This window comes from Harpia harpyja, chromosome 2 (assembly GCF_026419915.1).
Source record: "Harpia harpyja isolate bHarHar1 chromosome 2, bHarHar1 primary haplotype, whole genome shotgun sequence".
Classification (NCBI taxonomy): Eukaryota; Metazoa; Chordata; class Aves; order Accipitriformes; family Accipitridae; genus Harpia; species Harpia harpyja.
In genome coordinates, this window is record NC_068941.1 from 58,534,745 (window position 1) to 58,560,068 (window position 25,324).

Consider the following 25,324-nt stretch of genomic DNA (forward strand, 5'->3'; position numbering starts at 1 on the left):
GTATACAAATATTCAGTATAATCACAGACAGGACAACCAACAACAATTCATTTTAAATATGTACAGGTTCTTTGGTTAATGAAGAACTCTGGTATTAGACCACAGTACATCCCTTCCTCACACTGAGCAGATCAGTAACGCTTAGCTCTGGGAGCCCCTAAAGTGCTAATAAATAAACATAAATTTATTCTCAAAACTAACAGTCTTCTGGAGTTGTTGTTTCTACTAAACCAGAATTATTGATTCCCTTATTAATGACTTATGTGTAAATATTTAATGACTGAAAAGCAATTTTTTTCCTAAATTTTGATTTCTAATGGCCTTAGAGAATTTCATCATATGGTATCATTTAGTCTAAGTAACGATAAGAATGCGAAGACGATTTTGCTTTGTCCTTTGGATTTGTAGATGCTTTAGACTCTTGTCTCAGTGGTCGCCTAATGTTCAGCATCTGTGAAGGGATTTTGCAATGCAAGACAAATGCCAAACATAGCTTAGCTGACTGCAGAGTTCCCACAGACTGATGTAGGTACCATTACCCATATGTGCTTGTGACTAATAGATGTGATTGGTGCAATGCTGTGCTTTACAAGCCTTGCTGAGAAATCACTTTACAAGGTCCAGCTGGAGAAGAATTAAACAGAGGGGATTCTCTTGCAGACAAAATCTTTAACTATAATTCCCTGGTAGTGAGAGGCTTTTGTATTCAATTCCTTAGGACAGCATGTCCTTTCTCCCAGTATCTCTCTCTGTACTTTTGAAAATAAGTTATCATCTGAACTGTCAGATCCTGACCCAGAAAATCCATATTTCTCTGCCTTGCTCCTCTGTCTGAAATGAGTGGCATGTGGGTGTTTAGAGATAATCTTATATGTATTTTTTAATGAGAACTAGATCATATGGTAAGTAGCTGAGAATAAAACTTGATACTACCAGCAGTACCATTCACACCCAAATCTCAGAGATCTGAATGTTAGGTTTGATAACGATTACACAGCTTGAGCTGAAGTCACCTTAATATATATCTAGGTCCCAAGAAGTTATTTAAAAGCCAAGCCTGTTTAAGGCACTGCTACCCTAAAGCTAATTTTCCTACATAAAATCCTAGACTAATGATCCTGTAAAAGCTTCTGCACTCCAGCCACACAGTGATCAGATCTTACTTCTAATTTTGCATATCAAAATAATTAAATAATCTCATTGCATTATAGAATCAGTTAGTCTTCATGTTCTCATTCTAATTTGTCAAATACAATTTTAATAAATTCAGAGTTGGACTGAGTCAAATATTAAAAATTTAATAGTTACTTAAAGGAGCATTAAACTCTTCTGACTGTTTATATTCCTACAAAGAAAAGCAAGGACTTTAGATCATAACTGTAGATCCTGTGTTTGCATTCTGTCTTTCATTACACCTAGCTACTTTCAGTTGGCCTCTAGTTGGATATGGGAAAGTCATCTTTTTCTGCAAAGTTTTGGGTTTTTTTCAGTTCGGGTCATTTACCATCTCTGATTTTCTTCTGTCCCTACTTTTGGTCTCTGGGAACAGCAGAAACCACAAAATGTTTTTGATTATCCATTTAATCCCCTCTGGCAGTGTAGTGTCTTTAGTCTAGACTTCAGTGAAACTGCGTTTATTTGTTGAGCTTTTAGTTCTCAATTAAAAAATTAAAAAGTTGAGAAACTTCCTGTGGTCCCTTGAATAGACTCTTCGCCAGTTTATATGAGAAAAACACTGCCTTATATTTCATGTTCATATTTTTTGTTCCTTTCCCTTAATATTTTTTTAAACTACTTCATTTAATTTTTCTTTCTTAACTGTGGCATTCTCCAGCACTGTTACGAACATTCCTAATTATCACTTTTCCATCCTCTGTCTCTCTCTTCCATTTCTGAATCCTTCTGACTTATTCGTTCAAACCTATGCACTTGTTCTGCGGGGAAGCTGGCACACAAATGCAGGAGACTGCTATGATGCCATTAGCAATGACCTTGGCCTAGGCAGGAAAATGTCACTTCACGTTATTCTCTGCACACATCCAACCAGTCCAGGAATGGCCAGCTTTGGTACATACAAACTGTAGGGATCAAACAAGCTGAAACGTAGCCCCAGATCCTGTGCTGATATTTCCTTGGCTATGTTATCTTTCTCTATAATCCCCTTGTATTTAAGAAAAAACATGAGTCTATAGATTTTAGAGGCTGCAGCAATGATTTTCATACTGTCAACTCAATGTAACCAGTGTGGCCTTCAGTGAACTAACATCTCAGAGAAGTTCATCCTGCCAAATACCCCTCGACAAGGACGCAGCTCAGATATGGACCATGCTGATGGTTGAACATCACCATCATTCATAGTTCGCTCCTCAGGATGTGCAGAGGGGACCATGAGGGTCTCAGAGCTGCTCCATTCACCAAGAGTGACATCTCTCCAGTGATGTCCAGTGGGTCGAGTTTAGAAGTTTGGGAATGTGCAGTCATTTCCCCCTTGTTTGACCCTCCTTCCATTCCACAGTTTCACATACGCATCCTATAGCCTGTTCCATATAGGGAACAACCCTTCTGACCCAAGCACATAAAAATTAACTTTCCCCTACTTTAGTTTCATCTGCCAGTGATCTGTTTCCATGTCACCATCCCTGAAATCTCCACATTTATTATCATCAAGTGGCTAGCACTGCACATGATTTTCTATATTTCAAACTTCAGTGTAAGAATGTTGAAACTGTTTATGTAGCTGCTCTATTAAATCTCTTTTTGGTATTTATCCACTTAAACGTGTTTTTTTTATACTCTGTCTCCAGCGAGTTCTCATTTATGCTTCTTTACTCTCAATAAACCAGAGCCTAATATGTTATTGCAGAGACATGATCCAGTGGAGATTGAAGGGCTCGTGTGGGTAACCTGCTCAGAGACACTAATGCTTTGTTTAATATTTCATAGATGTGTCAATTATATATTCAGTTTTGCACAGCACTAAATCACTTCACGTTTCCTGTGAGGTCTTTATGAGAACTAAAAGGCAAAGATGAATCTGAGGACATGTGGGGTTGCATACAGACAATTTCCCTATACTGGCTCCAAAAGACCTGCATCCCAATAGCAGATATGCACTCTCTGTGGCAAAATTCCCATTTAGGAGCTTGACCCAAACACCGGCAAAGTCAGTGGATGTAACTCAAAGCAAATTCAGGTACAGAATCACAGTTTTTGCACAGGTCAGTCTGAAAAGTTTCCTTTTACTCCAGAATTTGGTGTCTCCGGCTGAGCCTTAGGTATTTTTCATAGTAGCTAAGACTATGCATGCAAGGTTTCAGCGCTTTGAATATCCAGCTCAAGGCCCAGGTGTGAACATGTCACCCTTCATGCTTGGATTTTTATTTCCTCATGAACCTCAGGTAGAGGCTGGAGAGAGACAAAAAGTGTGTTGGGTCTGCCTGTGGTTCACTCTTCAAGGGACTATGGAAACACTCCTGGGCAACTGTGGTCAAACATTTGTTCCACTAGTAAACTGACTGGTCTGCTATACATTTAAGCATAAAGTAAACCTCCCAGGGATCTTTGCTTCTCCTCTGAACCAAAGAAAGGAAAGTCTCAGGGTAAAGAGGCATTTCTGAGAACAACTGATACAAAGATCAGGGCAGTCAATGGAAGACTTCAAATCAGATTTTGAGGTAATTACTCCCAGAATCAGGTCAGACATCACAGGCCTGAGCAGTTTTCTATTACTCTCTTAATGTGGTTCTCCTAGCATCCTCTCCTTCTTCCCTACTACCTTCATCCAAACATGCCCTGGCTGGCAGCTCCTTTGTACTGATGGCTTGGTCCTTTCTTCCTCATTATCAAATGGTTTGTTTACTTTTCAGAAACTGCAGCAAGCACTAGTTACCATTGTATTGTAACATAAGTAAGTAAAACATTTAATACATTAATTAAAAAAAAGAAAACCAAATGAAAAAGGTTGCATCAAAATATATACACATGTATATTTGTACCTGTTCATTATTTTAAACTATTACTCTGGAGTTAGAGTAACCTTTTTAAATGGTCCCGTGGTCAGTGTTGGAACAGCCAGTCTTCATAAAGTGGAAAGGGCCAGATCCCAAGAGGCAGTGAGCACTCTTGACTGTTATTGACGTTGATAGGAGCTGCTAGCGCTTAGTACAGGCAATGACCTTCACCAGGCTATGTCATTGAATAAAACATCAATTTAAAGCAGCCTGGAGATGCTGTGTGTGACTTGCTCCCCATTAATTTCACCACCGTCTCACCTCTGGTGTTCTCTCGGACACACCGGAAAGTGGCTTTGGCCAGTGAGCCACAAAACAGTTTGTTTTCCCTCTTTATAAGTAGAAAGGTTTAATCTTGTATTGAACGGCTGTGCTTTCTCCGCATTAGAACATTTGTTCTGTCCAAGTGGCTAATTCCTTCTTTCACAAGAAACACTTTATTTTACCTGGTCCAAATGTTCAGAACTAAATCTGACCGTCCTGTCAGTCCTGTGGTAAAGAAGCAGATCTGTGAAGGGTCAATTTATTCTCAGTAATTCTGACATGTATCATAGTCTCTTCTATAAAGACACAGAAGAGAGACTCAGAAAAGAACATGATGTTGCCTCACCAAAAAGCCCCCCACGAATGACTCTTATTTTTGTCCTGTGCAACAGGAACATTAGCTTTCAATCTGATTGCACACAGAGACTTCTTTGTTAGCACATTGGTAAGGTGATATTTTCAGCCACAGGGTGAATATCTGCTTGTTTATGCCTCCCCTTCTTTATCTTTGTCTCTTTTACTCGTGACATTTTCAAAATGACTGACAGCCATACAAGCAATCCTTTCTTCATTCAGGAAAGAGAATTTTAGATGCTGTACAAACGGTAACAACAAACAGTAATATTCTGCAGAAATCAACCTACTTTGTCACAACAGAAGAGGGCAACCTAATACCATCTCACTGGTCCCCCGTCCACTGTCCCATCCGCATCCCCCTCATCAAAGCAGAGTGTAGCACCTTGTCAACAGAGCTAAAGGGGATGAAGAACTTCTATCCAAGACTCTTTTCAAAGCAAGGAGCACCTCTCATAATATCCATATTTTCTTTCTTCTCCCACATTTTCATTTCAGTTTGGATATGATCATAACTACTGAAGCATGTCCTACTCAGGGTTTTTTTGTTGGTGGTGGTTTGGGGGGGCTTTGGTTGGTTGCTTGCTTTTTTAAAAAATCAGATTTTTTGGATTCTATTTAAGACAACTTTTGTCTGTTGGGCACTGGGAGAAGCAGCAGGCACAGGTGCTGAATTGCCACAACAGCAACAGAGGCAGCTGCTGTCCTGAAGCACCCCAAGCTCTAGGAAGACATAGGCATAACTTAAATGGTTCAAAAGGTACCTAAGTGAAGACGATGAATAAATAACAGCTAAGAAAAAAGGAGGAAAGAGAATTATGTGTAGATGATACCATTATGTTTTGCACTATTTAAATTATCTGCACTATTTGCAGATTTAAAGTGCCCATAATCCCCTAAATTGGTCACTGTAATGAGGTTTGCTATGATGCTTTTAGGTATTAAGGGTTTCTTTTTTCCACTTTTGTCTTCAGCTGTCAGAGGTAGAAGTATGAAAAAAGCCTGGAAGTATCATGACAAACAGATTTAAGGGTAAAAATGAGAAGTACATACATATTTGTGGTAATTTGAGGTGCCACCTCTGTTGTTTGGCTGTATCTGTCTGAATAGAAAGGAGGTGGGCTTGAGTGGAGAGTCTTTGGAAATGCTCAGAAAGAAGAAAATAAATAAAATTAGAAATAGGAAGAAACAGAAATTAAATAAATAGAATTAGTGGAGTGGATTATTAGTCAAGCAAAGGGGGGGGCTGTGCAATCACATTCATCTGAATGCAGAATGCTAAATATGTTTACTACTATAGTAGCAATAAAGTATCTAGTAGTTCGCTCAAGGCAGATTTTGAAATGCATCTAAGTATCAAAGATGCAGGTACATCCCTGGTACATTCTGCTACAGCATGCACATACCTAATGTGTTAAGGGGGAGTCTCAGAGCAATCCTTTCATTACTCTGGGTAATAGACTTTAGTTACCGTACAAATAATAACAGCAAGCCATTGGGATCCATTAACTGCTGAAAATATGCACTGTTTTGTGCCTTAATATTTATTTAATCTATCCATACAACCCTTTCTACATGCAAAGCTTGTACCAGTGCAGCTATATTGGTAGAAGAGGTAACTAGGTAAAACAAATACAACCCCAGATTGTGGGCATGCTTGAGCAAGGTCAAATCAACCAGAGCGAACTGAAGCACTGAGCAAGAATAAAAGGAATCAAAACAGAACATGCTGCAATGAAGTGATGGAGATATAAAGGAAGGGAAAAAAAAAGTTATCCCTAACCAATCTTCCTCTGCATATGCCTAGAAGTGTACAGGAAAGAGTACTGAACTCCAAATGGTAAGAAAAAGGTGCCTTCCTGCCTCTGCACATGCTTGTGAAGTAAGACAGCAGGGACATATCAACTAGACCCTCCAGAAAGTAAGAGCAGTCAAAACAGGAACTTCTGCATATGCTAAGAAAATCCAGCAGTGCTGACTGTCCTTTCTCTGCTGTGATTGCTCCCATCTTTGGCATTCCCCTTCCTTTCTCTGTATACTTCCTATCTTTGCTCTTTTTCCTTAGCCTTTCTCAACACTGTGTCAGATTTAATTCATTCCGTCTTCATAAAGACCATTCCATATCACCCTGAAATTACATTTGTTACCACCCTATTGTCCAGCCTGTGCTCATACTACTTTCCCATAATCTAAATACCATTAGGTTACATACTCTGTACTACTTGGCATGTATTAATACTCATCTGGATAGTGCTTAATTACTCCTAGGTCCTTAGTCATTACTATAATAAACATATCAGTACAATAAGTTATCACTGTAATTGTACAAACACAATAAACAATCACTGCAACTGTAAAAACTGTTAACACAGTATAGCTGTAACCTCACCAGGCAATTGCATAATTCTAATTACATTCTTTTTTCTTTTCTGATTTAAATTGGTGCAGAAACAAGGTCGACAATCCCGAAGAAATATTTCAATGTTATCTTATACCACAAAGCTTAGTCCTAGATGACTATAAATAGATCAGGAGTGGGAAATGTAGCTCTGTAGCAGTTAATTCTGCTGACCATCCTGCTTTTCTATCATCATCAACAGGACATATACTACTGATGTGGCTAAACCCCACATTTCATGACCTTTATTTACCTAGTTCAAATGATCACATTTATGGCTAGGTTGACTATGGTTGTCTAAAGTAAAGACAGACTCCCTGGCTTCATAGCAAATCACTATGCTTACCTGTTCTGCATCACGTCCATGTGGTCTATCTTACTGAGCAAATAGCACTAACAAACAGAGTCTTCTCAAATTTAACATTCATTAAGAACTTTCCCAGACACAGAGTTTCCAGTGGCTAATATGTTTATTAACTAATCTGAAAGCACAGAAGTTCTGTACGAAATAATATTTTAACCAAGTAGGATTTATTTTCTGTTGAACACTAGAGAATAGGTTCCATGTATGGACAAAGAATTGATTACAGAGCATGGTTTTGACCAGCAGACTGGAAGATAAAATCACAGGTAGCTGCCAGAATTCATATACTGTAAGAATAAGAAATGCTGCACTCACAAAGGAGATATACAATTGTATATATTTAATGCTGACACACTTCATTTTCCTGGAGTACTAAAGTAGCCACAAATTCTGTAAAAGTGCTGAGCAAGAAAGTGGGTAGACCAATAGATTCAACACAATGTCAATACTAATATAGCCCAACAGTGATACAAATACAGTCTGACAGAGACATGACACGGCAGAGAGGACACAGGATCAGAGTCATTATTTCTATTCAGAATCAACCCAGGTGGTTCACTAACAATATTCTGCTGGTGGAACACACACAGCTCTTCACTCAGCATTTTAAACTGTGCACATAAGTAACTTGTATACAAATATGTACCAGAAAAAAATCTGCTAGAATATTTATAGCTTTCATTCCTCACCTGTGCTTTTAAAATTCCTACACCATAAGCTTGGAAGAAAGTAAATTAGTCACCATTAGTACCAAAAAAAAATGATACTTCTGCACTCTTAATATAAATATTTTCATGTATTAAAAAAAAAAAAGACAAAACATCATTTATCAAAGATTGCAATTGTATTAGTCCTTCAAAAATAAGAAGTCTGTTCAATTATATCTTTTTTATTGCAATTGTCCATTTGGATTACAGTCTGTAAGAGTAATAAGGTAGCAGCTTTTGTTTAGCCAGTTCAGACTGACAATGATACTAGTAAGTTAAACTGTAAAAAAACAGGGCATCTTTTCTTGTGTAATCAAGACTTCTCCCTGTGCCACTTAAAGCTGGATGAGCAGCTTAGGAGCAATCCTAGCCCACTGCAGTCAGAAGCAGGTTTGTTATCGGCATAACTGAGGTGAGAATATTGCCATCTTGCCAGACAAGAAATACAAAAACACATTTGCCTTTTACCTTATAACAGTCAGATCTTACAGTCTGGACATTGCTGAGAGTTTTAGCATGCAAGGACAAGTGGGTTTTATTTATTTATTCAATCATTTACCATAGACTTTTCAATGGTATACACACTTCTCTGAGCACATTAACTATGTCTGTAAGCTATTAAAGACTGGGATCACGTGGATTCTTCTGGAAATTACATTTTGCTTAAGATGGCCCTCATCAAAAGAGAAACCAATCGAGAGAGACATTCACCATGCTCTGAGTGAGGTATTCTGGCTTGTTATGAGCCAATAAAGTTGTTACAGACCTAGGCAGCCTCCATAAATAGATGGGAGACTGAATACAGGAATACAGGCTTGCTGTGCAGATCTCACATTCATGACCTCAGCTGACTGATCCCCAGTTGATAAAAATTTGTTACATGGTGATTATACGTCCTTGGAGGAAAACTGAATATTTGAAAAGAAAGCAGTTTACCAAACCTCCCCTTTCCTTCTCCCAGGAATTTGTAACAATACAATCCAAACTTCTATGTAACACAACTTAATGGTATCAGCTCAAAACAAGAGAAAATCCAATACAGAAATAAATAATCATGAAAAGCATCCCCAGACAAGAATCTCAAACCAAACAATGCATGTAAAGTCTACAAACACAAAAGCTGTTTAAAGTAGCTCAGTGGCTTTGAGGCGACAGCTCTTATTTGTACAGCTGATCGAGCAGGAAGTTTTCACTGGAGCCTGAAACATAGATTCAGCCTCTTGCAGGGATAGTAAGTCTCTGTTGTAAAGAGAATGGAAGCCTCTCCTTTCTTCATTTATGCCAGATTTTGTCAGCCTGCTTGACTACACAGTGAATATTCCACAGATAGACTGCAGAAGTACAGATAACAAAATTATGATGTTCCTTTGCCCAGTTAACTAAACCCAGCTGTCAGTTCAGATTCATAAATTTTTATAATTATTATTATATATATGTAATAGAGTTTCTGCATGCTGGAGTTCAGGGATGAACTTTCAAGATTGGATATAGGATGATAATCAACTACCTCCTTCCTAAATACAGCTTAAATTCCAGGGGTGCTGAATATCCACTGGCATATCTTATCTGGAAGCAACTGAGTTTTCTTCTAAAATCCTCCAGCTCCTCCAGAAATTCCCAACAAATAAGGCAGGCCTCACCAGTCCAACACGAGCACGTTGCAGATGAGGTGTGGAGCTCGGCAGGATCCACACTGTCTCTGCAATATGCCAGCATGGGCATTTTTGCATTGTGCTTCTAAAACTGGAGCTTGAGGATGCAGCAGGAGCAGACCCTCAGCCATGAGCAGCTGGACCCAGCGATGCAGGGAATACTGCCAGTTTTCTGAAGCATGGCGCGGACACAGTATCCGAGAACTGCAGCCCCAAGCTGTATTGAATATAATATTTGGAGTGGAATAATATTTCAGAAGTCTCAGATGCACGGTTCTTTGACCACACTTTTATTTTCAAAAGTCAGTGGGGAGTGCAGGTGGTACACACCCAGGAAGGATAAAGTACAAGGATCCCAAAATATGAGGAAGACAAAGATGATTGTTCTACAGGCATCGCTCCAGTAAATAAATCTATAATACATTACTGTCTGGCAATTACTTCTGGGCAGCTCCATCTAAAAATACTCAGCACCATCAGGGCTTTCTACTAAACAACCCCAAATCCATCTACTTACGCAGCATAGACTAGGAAAGTTTGGTATTTCACTCCTGTTGGTTTGTATTCAAAGTTATTTTCTCACTAATAGGGCAGACTTTAATTACATGGGTCTCTAAAACTGCTGTATCAAAAGGGTTGATCTCTGGGGCGAATCTGTGCAGTTCCATTAAAGGTCATGAAATCACACCAGCTGAAGATGTGCCCTACACTAAAACCACTGACTGTAAATAAAGCCTAAAAATGGAGTAACTTCGTGCTAACAAGGCAATTAGCCCAATCCAGCTCTGCTTCAGTTGGTAACAATTACGATTTCACTACTGATCTTCAGAAGCCAGGTGGATTTTATCCACAGCACATATAACTTCACATCATAGGTTTCCCCCTGAAAGGGGTGAGATTGGGTGTAAAGAACTATGTGAGGGCAACTGCTACAATCTAGTACAACTGGATGATGCTGGGGCACCATGTTCAGCAAAATTTGTGTTTTACAGGGAACGGGAAAGTTGTTTAAGCAATCTATTATCATTTAGGTCTCAAAGGATTCATTTTAACTGCAGAAGACAGAAATTTGTATTTTATATTCAAATTGGACTTGTAGCCTCTTCTTATCTACGTTATTTAACACACCATTTAATATATATTCTCATGTCAGTGAATAAGGAGAGCAAATATGACAGCTGACCAGATATGCACTGGATTTTTATTAATTTTATCTTAGCTTCCCAGAGTTATCAAAAAGATATCTGTATCTCAAATATTTAATATTTTGTAACCTTTACATAACACTGGTACTCTCACAAATCCCTCTGACTTCTATATATACATAACCAATGAAAAACTACAGCAAAGGAAATTAAGGTAAATTATTTTTGAGAGCTAACATAGCTAAAACTTAACCTGCACCTGAGAAAAAAATTAAATTCTTTTTAAAACAAAAATCAAAAATACTGTTCAAAATTTGTTCTGTCACCTGTTCCCAAACACAAACCGCAAATGACAGAATATGCAGAGCTTTTTTTGTACATAGTTTTTGCCCATTAACAACTCTATTCAAACTAAGTAGTACTGGGACCATGCTTCCTTCCAGTTCTGCAGCATGCACTCTAGCAGTATACAGTCAAGTACGTTTTTAAATGTGCCTACATCTCTATTTATAGGACTTTAAGAACAGGTAGCAATATGACACATTTTCAGCATTTGAAGAACAAAGCCTAAACTTTCTACTGAGAGAATATTTCTCATAAAAGATGCCCTGATCCTTGTCTTATAAAAAGGTTTTATTTCTCAATAGAAAAGTATATTTAAAAACACAATTATTTGCTAAAAGCAATATAAAACTCTCCAGTTTTAACTTCATAAAAGTTTAACAAAACATAAATATTGTTTACCGCTTACATTCCTATATACAGACCTTGCATTAGATAGTTAAATAGATAGAGAGATAATAACTGAGAAGTGAATGGCACACAACTACATGAGATTGAAATTCCATGTCACACTGCACAGTCACAGGAACACAAGTAGCAGCTTAAAATCCTCAGTCACTGGATTCCTCTTTGTTCTCTTTACAGCTATGTTCCTCTTTTCTCTGCAATAATGCACCAGTTTCCATGGTCATAGCAGGAAGAAAGTATCTGAAGCTCAGGCACATTCTCTTCTACCAGGGAGCACAGCTCCCCTTCCCGAAAAACATGATAATAACGCATGAAGGCTTTTGTATCCAACGTGGCATCAGTTTGGTCCCCAACAGACACTGCTGAATCCAGAGCAGAGTCAGTGGAGTCAGTTGTTGAAGTTCTTTTGAAAAACTTGCTGGCATTAGACTTTCCAGCACCATCTTTATTACAACCGCAGCCGCAGTCCCTGTTTTCCACTGGGCCGTTTATAAATGCAGCTTCTTCACTCTTGCTCTGAGCTACACTTTGGTGTCCTCCATTTAAACTTAAATCCTTCAGTGAATCTGCGGCTGGTGACCACTGTGGTTTTTTGAGAGGCAGGCTTTCCATGAATACATCATCATCATCTAAACTTTGTTCTTTCAACAGTGCCCCATGGTGACCTAAATCCAAACTGCAGTGTCGTGAATGCTGAATGGGTACGGTACTGCTGGCCCATTCTCCTTCGTTCTTCAGAGGCTTCATTTTGTCCGTTTGCTTTCTCAGGGCTGATTCATCAAGGGATCTGGAGAAAAACCATGAGCGGAAAGATCTTCCTAGAGCACTGTAAAATCTGTTTTCTTCTTCAGAAATTTTCATGCAGCAGGCTCTGGATAAGCAGTGCTCCATACTGGGGGAATGTTTTGAATCAGTTTCTGGCTGCAGATTGGTTTGGTAGCTGCAATCGGAGATGACTAGCTGTGCAGGGTGTATGTCTTGGGTTTTTACAGCATGCACAAACTCACCCTTATCTCCAGATTGATTCGATTCTGAAAAATGCCGTGAGCACAAGGCCTTGTTCCAAGGAACAAATACGTCTTGTTTCTCAAAGCGACGATTCTTTTGTTCCATAGCCCAAACATAAATCATCATCTGGCCTCCGGGTATCAATACCCTTGCCATTTCCTTTATTGCTTTGATTCTTCTTTGTTTAGTTGAGAAATGATGGATCACTGTGAAGAAGGAAAGGCGTTATGTACTGAATATTACTAAGGACATAGCATTTTCGTCTTCAACGTGTTCTACGTGTTTAGTAATCTTAGTTGCCATATCCCAAATATCACTCACTGCAAGTCAGCAACAGTGCTGAATTTATTGGTACCACAGTGCAAGTTTACCCCAGAATACTCTCTTTTACATTTATGTCCAATGGATAAAAATAGGAAAACCCCACAGAAGGAAATTCATCTCATCTCAAAATAGGGATTCCAGAAAAGTCAGGCATATAAGCTGGAGGCTTCTGTTTCTCTACATCACCCATAAAAGACCATAGCATGACTAGCTTTCACTTAAATGCCTGGCCTTTAGGTGAGTTAGGTAATATTAAGTTTGACTTTAGTTTTGGGGACATTTTTCAGATTTATCTTAGTGAAAACAGAAATTCTTTTCACCATGTAACAAATACAGCAAAATGTAATATCAGTAAAAAGATACTCTGTATTTTTACATCAGTGCACTTTCAAAAGAGCTAGTGAGAAAATTTGGACAGGAATATTTTCCATTGCTTTAATTTTGTAGAAAAGTATTGCCTTTATAGATTGTTTTGGAGGAAAAAAAATGAGAAGTATCTCAGTTACATTGCATATCTGAGAATGATGTTTTTTTGTTACATTATGTTATGCTATTAAACAATAAAAAGTCAAATTCAAAATAAAACTGTTGATCACTATATTTGAATTTTCTTTCCAGGATAATTTGAACATTTTCAAATTTCACTGCAATGTGAATTGAAGCTACATTTCAAGATTTCTACACTGTTTCTATCCTCCTGTTTGCCTGAAGGAATCAATTTTAACAGCCAGAGAAGAGCTAAGACAGCTATTGTCTCTAAACTCTCAGAAACTTTAACTTGTACTGAGATTGGTCATGTTGTTCTATATGCCATCAGTACTGTATTTGATTCAATCAATGACGTAAAGAAGACTGATTCCATAATTTGTTTCAAGTGGACTTGGAGCCAGACACTTCTACATGCAAAACATTCAATCTACCCATATAACAACATAGTAATAGTATATGTTCTTAGCTGAAGACATCCCCATACCTTCAGAAAAATTAGATTATCTTTATATGTGCTGCTTGACAGTACCCAATTCTACTTGTAGAAATAGTGTTATTTCAACACTGCAGTTATGAAAAGCACGTCCAACTAGCCCTGTCTTTATTCAAAACAATGATTAAATTACCAAGGGGAAAAAATGTAGCTTTTTTACCACAAGCCATGAAAAGCATTCTTGGCAGTTGATATTAACTAGGCTCTCACAAGCAGCTGAGAACACAAGATAGCAAACTCTGAGAAGAGTTCCCGAGTCTATACGGTCAGTGTTTGTTTCCAGGTACTCCTGACTCTTGTCAATATTTTCTTAAACTTTGCAAAAAAATATAAAATACTATTTCAATTTCTTGAACAAGATGGTGAGAAAGGAACTGATATTTTCTCTCATACTGGAGTTAGGCCATATATCGCCACAGAACCTCCCGCAAAATAATATCAAAACCGACAGAGACAGCATAAGCATGAGAGTTTAGTTCCCCAGAAAGAAGTGCCAATTAACTAACAGAATATGTGCAAGCTCTATCTAAGCAATTCATTTAATGGGTTAAATATTCTTCATGATTAAAATTATATAATCACTCTGGTGGTTCTGCAGAAATGTAAATCCTATAAACAGGATTATACCAGCAAAGCCAAGAAGAGTATTTGACTATGTACATAAATACTTGCTATTGTCTGGAATGGGATGAAAAACACTTTATTTAGAATTAGATGGACACAGGCATACCGTGTCTCTATTCAAGAGGGATTAAAATCCATCATTGTTAAATGTACAGAAATACCATGTGAATTTTTAATCTCCTCAGGCCTATAATTGGTATAAACATTAGATAGGTACGCTATCCTTCAAAGTCGTCTGATCTGATAGCACTGAAATTATGCTACAAGACCAGGAAATGTGGACAGGGCTCACTGGTTAACTAGCAAACATGAAAGCAAAGTAATATAGATACTGCTTGCATATTAGTCACCCTTTCTTTCACTCTGCATATGTGAAAAATAAGTTTTAAAATACATTTCTATCATATTTCAAGTAGTTTGTTGATTGCTACCAATAACAATTATCATGCTTTATATTTTTGCTGATACAGTGAAACAGCCTGAAAGAAGTTCAAGCAAGAGTAGAGCTAAAAATGTAGACCGTAACTGGGTACTCTAACTATTCCTCATCTACCCTTTTCCAGTTTATACTTCTCAAATTATGAGTAGTATTTTCAAAAAGAGAGGTCAGAGGAGTTAAGATGCTGAGATGCTTCACTCATTTTAGACAACAGGCGCTTGTATGTCTCTAAGTTCTTATTTCACGACTATTCTAAGAGAAATTTGAATTGATAACACATAATAGTTAACATGAGTTTCAAGTTCTGCTATAGAGAAAGCAAGTTTTCATTTCAATGCATTTGCTGGTCAAAACAGATCCTAAGGACGAACCAAGAGTTCATCTTGACCACCTAATCTGTTTAAACTGTGAGCAGCCATGTTTATTTTAGTTTTCACTTGTTTAAAATGCACGCTGGAAGGAAATCTTTTCTCCACAGGGTGAACAAGACCACATATAAACAAACAAATGATCCACATACTTCCCCGGTCAACAGCACCTCTGTGCTATGGAACTAATGTGGGGTTTTCTTCATGTTTACTACATTCATTTCAGTAATATCTGCTGTGATTCTAAGGGAATTGTTTCAAAACAAATTTAACTGAAATGAAGACACATGGCAAGAAAAGGATCCCCCAAAATTCTCATTTGCTGTGGGCCAGAATGCATGTATGTTGTCTTACCTCCAATGGAAATGACTGCATTGAAGCACTGGTCCCTAAAGGGAAGGTTAAGGTTGTCACATACCAGAACTTCATCATCTTTCTTCCTGGCAATCTCTACCAATGGTCTGCAGTAATCACAGCCGAGATTATATACCTGACTGTTGACACTGAGATACTTTCCAGTTCCACAACCTAAAGAAAAGTATACTAGATCAGAAGTCGTATGTTCCAAACATTTGCTATCCCTCCCAAAGCAGTGAAAATAATGGGAGGGCTTTCCTAATCCTAAGGTTTCCTGGAAAACAAAATGAGGGCTTGCTTCTACTAGCCTAACTGCGGCAGGGCGCATTTGGACCGTTGGAAATTTTATGTTCACACCATTAGGAGTGTAACAGTACCAACATCACCAATAAAAATACTGTGTAATAGCAGGTTATGTGTATTTCTTTGGGGAATAAGGGTAAGTGCAGGTGGGAGGAGGAAGGAGTGGTCCTCTGCAGCCACTACTGCATTACCTCAGAGCAAAAAACCAAGCATGCTGCTTCATACTGAGCCTTTATGTAGCCTGCTAGCCTGTTTTCAACAATGAGCATAAATGGGTGCCCAGGAAAGAGTAAGAACAGGGTAAGCATTATGACTCTTTTCCTCAATACCCTTCCAGCTTCCAACTACTTCCTGTTCAGGGGATTTCCTGAAGCCAGTGTGTTTTGTCTTTTTAGTGACCTGCAATAGATGTCTCTTCCAAGTCCTTCCCCAGTTTTGCTAAACCCCACGTAGTACCTCTCCCGTGCATCCCATTTCCCTCCAAGAAGTCCTAAACCACAGCTGTCATTGACACAAGTCAGAGAGGAAAATTTTAACTTCAGATACAGACTTGAAAATAACGGTGAATCATAAAAATTCCTGCCATGTCACAGGCACGTCCTCTTTCTGTCTTTGTGCCAATGCATCATAATGCATGTAAATGTAATGAACTCTTCCAGAATGTCTTCCACCTAAAAGTATGTCTTCTCAAGGACTGTGCTGTACTAAATTGAAATCTTTCAGAGTGTTCTTCAATACTGTATGCATAACAGGCACTTTTCAAAATTAGATTAGGAAACGTTCAGTGCAGTTATGGGTCAGTAGTGAAGAATAATTTCTGAAAGTTGACAGCCAAGCAACAGGGTAGCAGCTTGGAAAAGAGAACCATCTCAGTAATGGTAATTCAATTTAAAGGCCTGGAGTTATCTTTAGAAACATCACTGCTTCTTGCAGCGCTGCTGCTCTCGTTGATGTTAATGTGCACCATTATCTAAAGAGACAGCACAGGAACTGTTGGAGAACAGCACAATGCTTCAGTGGTGAAAAAAGAGCATATTTCTAAAGCAAAAGTCAAGCACTATTCTTTGAAGTAACACTTGAGAGAAATGGAGAAGATTAATGTTGTTAATGCAGTTCAAGGAATATATGCAATAGAACATGAAGCTCTGCATGTTAGAAAGCGTAAGTTTTAAATTAGTATAAAGTATTGGTTACTGTGTTTGCAGAAGGAACACATTTAGTCAAACGTACATTAATTTAGAAGATTCAGTTGCTTAATACAAGGCTTTTGGTGAAGTGTTTTTTAATCACAGTGAGGTTTTGGAAGTATAGGGTCCTCTCTGGAATGAAGCTAAATAGTGACACCAGTACTCTAAAAATCTACATTTGCAGGAGATTCACTTTTAAATGAGCCATCAGGAGGGTGGATTCCTTCATGAAGCTGTTAACAATGGCCATGCTAATGTCATTTATTTTGATGAATGAAAAACAATAAGGCAATTAAACAAAATTATATTTTAATAAAAGGTGGTATTAAACAGAAAAGGAAATTATCAGTTGAAGATCTCATTTTGAAAATTTTAGTGCCGCTAGGCGACCCTCCTCCCAAAATACATACCGAAAATAAACACAATAGTCAGATTCCTGTAGGTCTTATTCAACCTTGTAAAAGGAGGTACCTTGTGTGCCTTGATGGGAATATTCTTATTGGCAACTGTAAGCCTCTACCTACTCTCCAGATGTATCACGTGCATTTAAATTATTTCAGCTGAAACTGTAACAAGATGATCTTAAGCTTTCAGCAACCACTGTGATACCTGCTGATAAAGCCTGAGAACTTCAGCTAAGCTTCAAACAACTTCTGTTGAAGTACAAAAAATTTTGGCTGAGAAATATCACGTTAAGCTGACTGTTGAATGACTGTATGCCATAGGATATTTCCTGAGACTATTAGTGAAAATAGTGCAGACGACATATAAAAGAAGGTACATATTCAAAATAACAGCAATCAAGTATTTTTGGGGTACTGCTCAACAGCAACAGGAGAACTATATATTATCTTTTGATTATGGCCTACAACATCTTCAAATAATGTTTTTCTCTTATACGATAAGGCAGATGCATAATTTATTGCATTTTGCTGTGTAAAAGCATTCTGTTAGTCTAAACAGTGAGGAAAATCCAATGGTGCAAAGGAGCATCTGGTTTGCAATGATGTGCTCTATAGGACTGAAGTCATAACACAAACAAAGCAAACACACCAGGACCTGGAAAGCCCTAAAAAGTCTGTAGGTGCAACAGAAAATCAAGGTATAAATTGAACATGTAGGGAAGACAATGCCACAGAAGGAAAATTAGGTTTTGGTGTCCATATTCAGGATCATAGGGAGATTCTCAGATTGTAATTTTTTTTTTTTTTAATAGCAATCACATCAGAAGATTTCTCCTAAGATAAAGCCTTGATAGGAGGAGTCTTAGAACAAATGAAAAGCAATAAATTGCAGACCAGCAGTACTTAAACCAAGAGATCTAAAGAAACTGAAATATGAAATAATTGAGCTATTAACACTGTTTTTTAAAAAGTGCTCCAGGGGAATGACAGACCACTAAGCCTGCGGGGAAACTGATAGATTAAGGCTTAGCTCAACAAAAATAAGGCAAAAAATGTATTTACTGGCTACCTGATACACTGTCAAAGAAATAAAACAAGTGGTATATGGCATCTAATATGGGTTTAAAAACAATTTTAAAACAATTTTAAAACAAATTTAAACAAGTTTTAAAAACACTTGCTCTCCAGGATACATATGGTTAACACATAAACTAATAAAGCTTATAAACAATCTTTCATGCTACCTCAAAGAATGGCTTACCTATATCCGCAACAAGACTGCCAGGCTTTTGCTCCAGAAGAAAGTTTCGAACACGAGGCCATGCTTTGCTCTGCAGGTCATTAAAGTAGGCAGCTGTATTTTCATATACACTATGCACGTGCTGCTTTTCTAGCTGGGTAGCCTCATGTTCCATCCTGAAAACATAATGAAGAAAGCTTATGTACAACAAAACACAAATTGTTGTAGTGTAGACTTTATATTTTATAGGGATGCATAATTCAGGACCTTGTAAGTTTACATTCAGAAAATAATTACACCCATCTAACAGCCATCATGTTTATAGAATCATAGAGTCATTTAGGTTGGAAAAGACCTTTAAGATCATCGAGTCCAACCACAAACCTGACACTGCCAAGTCCACCACTAAACCATGTCCCTAAGCACCAGATCTACACATCTTTTAAATACCTCCAGGGATGGTGACTCAACCACTTCCCTGGGCAGCCTGTTCCAGTGCTTGACAACCCCTTCAGTGAAGAAATTTTTCCTAATATCCAGTTGAAACCTCCCCTGGTGCAACTTGAGGCTGTTTCCTCTTGTCCTATCGCTTGTTACTTGGGAGAAGAGACTGACACCCACCTTGCTACAACCCCCTTTCAGGTAGTTGTAGAGAGCGATAAGGTCTCCTCTCAGCCTCCTCTTCTCTAGACTAAACAGCCCCAGCTCCCTCAGCCGCTCCTCATAAGACTTGTGCTCCAGGCCCCTCACCACCTTGGTTGCCCTTCTCTGGACACGCTCCAGCAACTCTATGTCTTTCTTGTAGTGAGGGGCCCAAAACTGAACACAGTATTTGAGGTGGAACACCGTATTCAAGGTGGATTCTGTTATAAAATCGTCTTTACTCAAAGGATCTGATTTTATTTCATGAAAAGTCAAGAAAAAATTTGAATGTATCATCTTGCCTGAGGAGCATTATACAAGTGCATGTGCCTATTCAATAATATGCACATTCCTAAGCAAGTTTACCAATGTAGTAAAAGCTTATCTGGTGCAAAACGGAGCCTTTATTCAGAAGTGCAGAATGATTAAGAACAAGAAGCTAAGAATAGACTTTCCAGTTGTAGCTAAGGTGAGTAGGTAAGCAAACTATTAGTATGTTATTTGAAATAGAGCCTGGACCCTGAAACGAAAGCCCCTAAATCATGCAAAAACTATTTGTTGTTCATCTACCCTCTAGAAGTGACGAGTTGGTTGAAATTTTTGGGGAACAAAACCATGATTTCCCTGCTTCCACTCCGCTATCTTAATTTCTTAGCAAGGTATTTTTGTTTAGTGATTAATTTGAAAAGCGGTTTCTTAGACTTTTAATATTACTCCTAAGCTCATGTAAAACACCAAGTGGATGAAGACATTGAATCCCTTTATACTGACTCTTACATCTTCCTTAAGATTTCCCCTCATCCATGCACCAGCCAGGTGAGACTTTAATATCTGATGGAGGCTGATGAGATTACATTTCAAAGTGTTAAGGCATTCTTCAAACTAATTCAAACTGCCTGTTTATTCAGGAAATAATCCTTCCCATTATTAAAACAGAACATATTTAATTGTCCAAGCACTCAGCAGAGATTAAAGCCTGTTTCCAAACTTCTTCCAAGAAACTAAGCAATATATTATCAAGATGAAACTATGAAAGTCACTCCTTTGGCTGCATTGGAAAATGTCAGAAGCAAAGGCCTTAAACACATTGGTTCTTCTTCTTTCCTTGATTTTCAAATAATATACATTTTGGAATCATAATAAAAAAATGTTTTTTTCTGTCACTTTTACTGTTGAAACAAGTTATTATGAGAAAAGATTTAAAATAAAATATTATGCATAATAACAAATAATGTGAGCTCTTCAAAACACCTGTCCTACAAACACAATCTTTTTGATTTAGAAAATGGGGGTTAATCCCAGTGACTGCAAAAAAAAAAAAAAATTAATGTACTTCAAGTTAAGTGTGTGTGAGTGCTTACTCAGAATAGTATGTAAGACTTGATCCATTTCACTGGTTTTATGTACTCTGCTATGTAAGAGGTTGGGCCAAATTGTTACAATTGTCACAGTCTATTCTGAATGTAGTATCTATGAATATCTCTCTTCAAAACATTTATGTTCAATGTTTTCACAGTCCTTATTTTCTTTTTTTCTGGCATAATCCACAATTTTCTTTTATGATGCATTAGCTCACCTTTTACTAGCTGAAAAAAAATAAAATAAAATAAAATTCAGTAACAATATAGTAAATTCCTAGTAGGCACATTTTCGCTGTCATCTCAGAGTGGAAAACTGTAACAGACTGAACAACAGAAGTAGACAGTATTGAAACACAGACCTGAAATGATATTACATGTGTCAGAAGCTACTCAATCAGAACTTCTGTCAGAATGCCATTTCAAGTTATGTTGTCAGATATGATGGGTTATTTGCAGCAATTTCAAATAATTATTTCTTAGAGTCGAAAGCCCATTCTTCTTTTCTTGTTTGACCCTTAAATAAAACAAATTGGGTGTTTCATGTCTGCAGCTATCTTTCTTCTCTGCCTCAAAACGTACTCTATCTTGTTGTTCAACTGCCTAGAAATCCTCTATTTATAAGTAGAAATTCCAAAGACTAACAATCATTTATTTTCTTTTGTCATCTGATATGCTCTTTGCTCTAGTTTATATTTCATGTTTGGTTACTATGTGGTTCAGTGTTTCCAAGTGTTTTTATCTTTCCACTTGAAGCTCTTTGTTCAATCTTTGCAGTTCTTAAAAAAAAAAAAAAGGAGAATGTTTTCAATCATTCATACAGAATTCCAAATGCTACAGAAATTCCAGTTTATGCCAACTACAGAAGTAGCTGTCTGAACTGAAGGTTAATTTGAATATTTTAACTAAACACAAAAGCCAACTTGGACTTAGAAGACGGTAAGAATTTTCCCATTGATATAATGTTATATTATACTTTTCCTAAAACTTCTTTATTGGATTCCAATGTGGGCTGAAATTTGGCTTAGTTTCCTACTGAATCACAAGACCATTAAGTTTTTCCTTTAACTTTCTCATTCACTGGGACTGGTACCGGGTCTTCTGCTATACAGGACATGCTAGAGACTTCCACATATTACAACACTGCATTACAGGTTATTATTTTTAGATACACTTAATAAACATTGTCAAGATAATAATTTGGTTATAATCTTAGAATAACAGTAATCTACTAAAATACAAATTATTTACCATTTCATTACAATTTCCATTCCTTCTGATTGTTTATATTTTGTGATAATTAAGTCACATGATGAAATTAGACTTGCCAGTTTGACTTTCCAGTCAAGATCCATAACACTATCAGGTTTTACTTTGCAGCACGGCAGGGAAATGTCCTAGCAATAAACCTCTTCATTTCAATGTTTACGAAGGGCAAGAAACCTGTGGAGTCTGACTGGACCTGCAGCTGGACCAGTTTCACACTAGTCTAACGTCACTGAAAACATCAGAAACTTAAAATTATGTAACTTTACAAGCCAAACTCAATACCTCTATTTCTCTTTATAAACAAAAACAACCATTACAACTTCTTTGCCTTGAAAGTACCAGACTCTGTTGCACGTGAATTGTAGAAGATGTTCAGTTCATCCAACTTCTGGATTGTAACTTCCAGGATAATTGCAAAGTCTGTTTTGCAAAGCAAGTAATGAAAATCCAAGCTGTCCAGAAATCCCACCACTTCGGCATCTGCTCCAGTTCTCATTTAAGTTACCTGGAAGCTGTCCGATAAGACCAGCAAAGAGAAGAGCAGAAGGCGGTAATTATGGACATACTTTCTCCATGCTCAATTCTTCTTTTCTTGGGCTTATGCTCCCGTCAAAAGGCTCACGCAGAGACTTGGTGCAGAGTAGGGAGCGTGCAGTAAATTGGCACCCAGCTGTTCAGTCACTCTGCAGCAAGTCTTGATAAGTCCCTGAAATCTGGATGCGGCTTAAGAAATGTCAGCCTCCCGCAAACAAGCAGTTTGGATAACAAATGGAGAGCAGGATTCTCTTCCCTTTCAGTGCTTCCTGGCAATCGAGGTTCGTTCATGAGACTACAACAGACCCTTGTTGCAGCTGATCTATGAAGTGAGAAAACTGGATGAAAGTTGTAGTGTAATTTCTGCTGAACTTGCGGGGAAACGGATCACCAGTCCATCACATGTAACTGTGGTATATAAACAAAACTGTTTGAAAGTCAAGAAGTTATAGTCCATTGACTCTTTCCTACATTGCCGTTTTCCTTCTTTGTTAAAAAAAAGGCAAAATAAAAAATAAACTAAAATATTACAGCTTTCCAGGAGGTAAAAGGAATTGTACAAACGTCTGATAGCATATATTTTCATAGCTACATATCTCACTAAAAGTTCCCTGACTCCAAGGTAATCCAATTTCTTCCTTTTCCATTAATATTTTGCAACCTTTTAGACAAAGGGTACTGCTTTAAGGAAGCTCATGTTGCTTGGACATTTTCTATCACTGCTGATGTAATAAATACATTTAACCATGTGACCTTGAAATGACAACAGCCAAAAATTAATAACCCCAGTTTCCAACATTTAAAAAAAATCAGGATTAAAAAAGCAATTAAAATTAAAATATTTTCCAAATGCAGAACTTTAGTGGTGTTTATATGAAATTTCAGTTCCCTTAGGGAGCTTTTCTTTTCCATCATGAATAGGAAAAATTTAATCCTGATTAATGACTGGGGGGGAGCGGGGAGTGTGTTCAGACTTTTTTTTTTTTTAAAGTGCCTGACTTGCAATTTTTACTAACTGTATTAAATACCTTATCCTTAAGTGGACAAAACAGTTGCTGGCTCCCAGATGCAAGGGGTGCCCTGACATTGAAGCACGGGAGGTAGTATTCAGTCCAAAAACTCTGCCTCTTCCACAGCCTACCCAAAGCTTTCCACACCTTCCTGCAGTTCTTCTGAATGCCTTGCAGCCCTCCTCACCTACCTCAAGTTACCCCCTCCCATCCACCTAAAATTTTCACATCTTCATCCATCTACCTTAGCATGTGCTATGTCACCACCACTATTTTAATTTGATGTATAATACTGTTAAGTCTCGACCTGGATCATGTTTAGTTCCTCCTTGCATCTATTTCCAGGCCAGTCACAATATCTGGAACATTGTCCAAACTTTTTGTCAATGGCCTCTTGGAAGCACCCTGTGATTTTCACGGTAGTCGTCAAAACCTGCATTGCTCCTATTTGTCTTCAGATCAATTGCTCTTGATTAATTCGAGCCACAGGCCTGCCTTTTGTCTTCTCTCTTGCAACTGCCTATTTTCTCTAACCCTTTGATGAGCAGCAGGAACTTACCCAACTCAGTTTGAGAGTCAGATACGCAAGATTTCAGACTATTAATGAGGGCCCCTCTTAGTTACAGTCTTCACATGCTGATGGGAATTCTCAATCCCATTTTGGATTAGGAGAACTCCTACTTCAAAGATCTAGGAAATTCAGCACAGTTGTGTCTCTCTATGTTGCCACAGCAACATAAATCTTGGTTACGCGTGCAATTCTAGCTATGGATTCAATAACCTAATTAATCACTGGCCTTATATTGAACAGTATAAACCACAAGGGCCAGGTCTACATCCCACAATACCCTGCACTCCAGCAATAACATGTGCAGCTGTAGCTGATACCAACAGCTAAGTAAAAAGCGAGGTAGTCCAATTTGCATTCTCTCCCTTTGTCTACAGAACAGGGAGAACTACCTACACGGTGAGAAATACTTTACTTCTAGTTTGCTTCAGACTTCCCAGTCTTTTCACTCAAATATAAGTAGCCATGGAAAGCTAAGTGTACAGCCCTAATGGTCACCTATAAACCATAGTCTTTTTTTCCAAGCAAATACAAAAATCCAATTCATCTTCAACTGCAAAACCTCATTGCAGCCCTTCTCAAAAACAGACCTTTATCAGAACTTTGCTTACCCTTAGGATTGAATTTATAAATCACAGTAACAACCTCCATTCTGATTGACAGTGCTTTCTCATTTCATTAAAGAAGGCAACAAATTGGACTATGACGACATACTAAATTGCTTCCAGATATGAATCATTATGTAAAACAGCTTTATTAGTAAGTAAAGGATAATGAAACAAAATAATAGGAATCCTGCCATGAATAGTTAAACTAGCTGCAATGAAAGTTTAGCAAGAGGATACACTAGGAGATGATTTGCTTACATAAGGCTAACAACTCTGGTAATTAATTTCACCCACGCATGAACTGTTATAATCCCATGAAAACGCACAGCCTAAAATCAGAGCAAAGGGAACTTTGTGCACCATCTCTAAAACCCTACTGAGCTGAAGTCCTGATGCAGGACCCTTCCTGCAGTAAAATTTGGGAAATTCTGAAGTGAAAAACGAAGAGCTGAGAC

At 37.9% G+C, this 25,324-nt stretch overlaps 1 protein-coding gene across 5 annotated transcripts in view; it reads right to left on the bottom strand.

Moving 5' to 3' along the window:
* Positions 1-7,535: 7,535 nt before the first annotated feature.
* Positions 7,536-25,324, bottom strand: part of TRMT9B (tRNA methyltransferase 9B (putative)) — a 124,057-nt gene continuing 106,268 nt past the window's right edge. For 4 of the 5 annotated variants that reach the window (XM_052779985.1, XM_052779987.1, XM_052779988.1 and 1 more), the window contains 3 exons: positions 18,902-19,056; positions 15,744-15,917; positions 7,536-12,858 (listed from right to left, as the gene is read on the bottom strand). In XM_052779985.1, coding sequence (XP_052635945.1) covers positions 11,822-12,858; positions 15,744-15,917; positions 18,902-19,055 — 1,365 coding nt within the window. In that variant the 5' untranslated portion in view covers position 19,056 and the 3' untranslated portion in view covers positions 7,536-11,821. Of the gene's footprint in view, positions 12,859-15,743; positions 15,918-18,901; positions 19,057-22,431; positions 23,092-25,324 lie in introns of all 5 variants that reach the window. The other variant, XM_052779986.1, reaches the window with a different exon arrangement.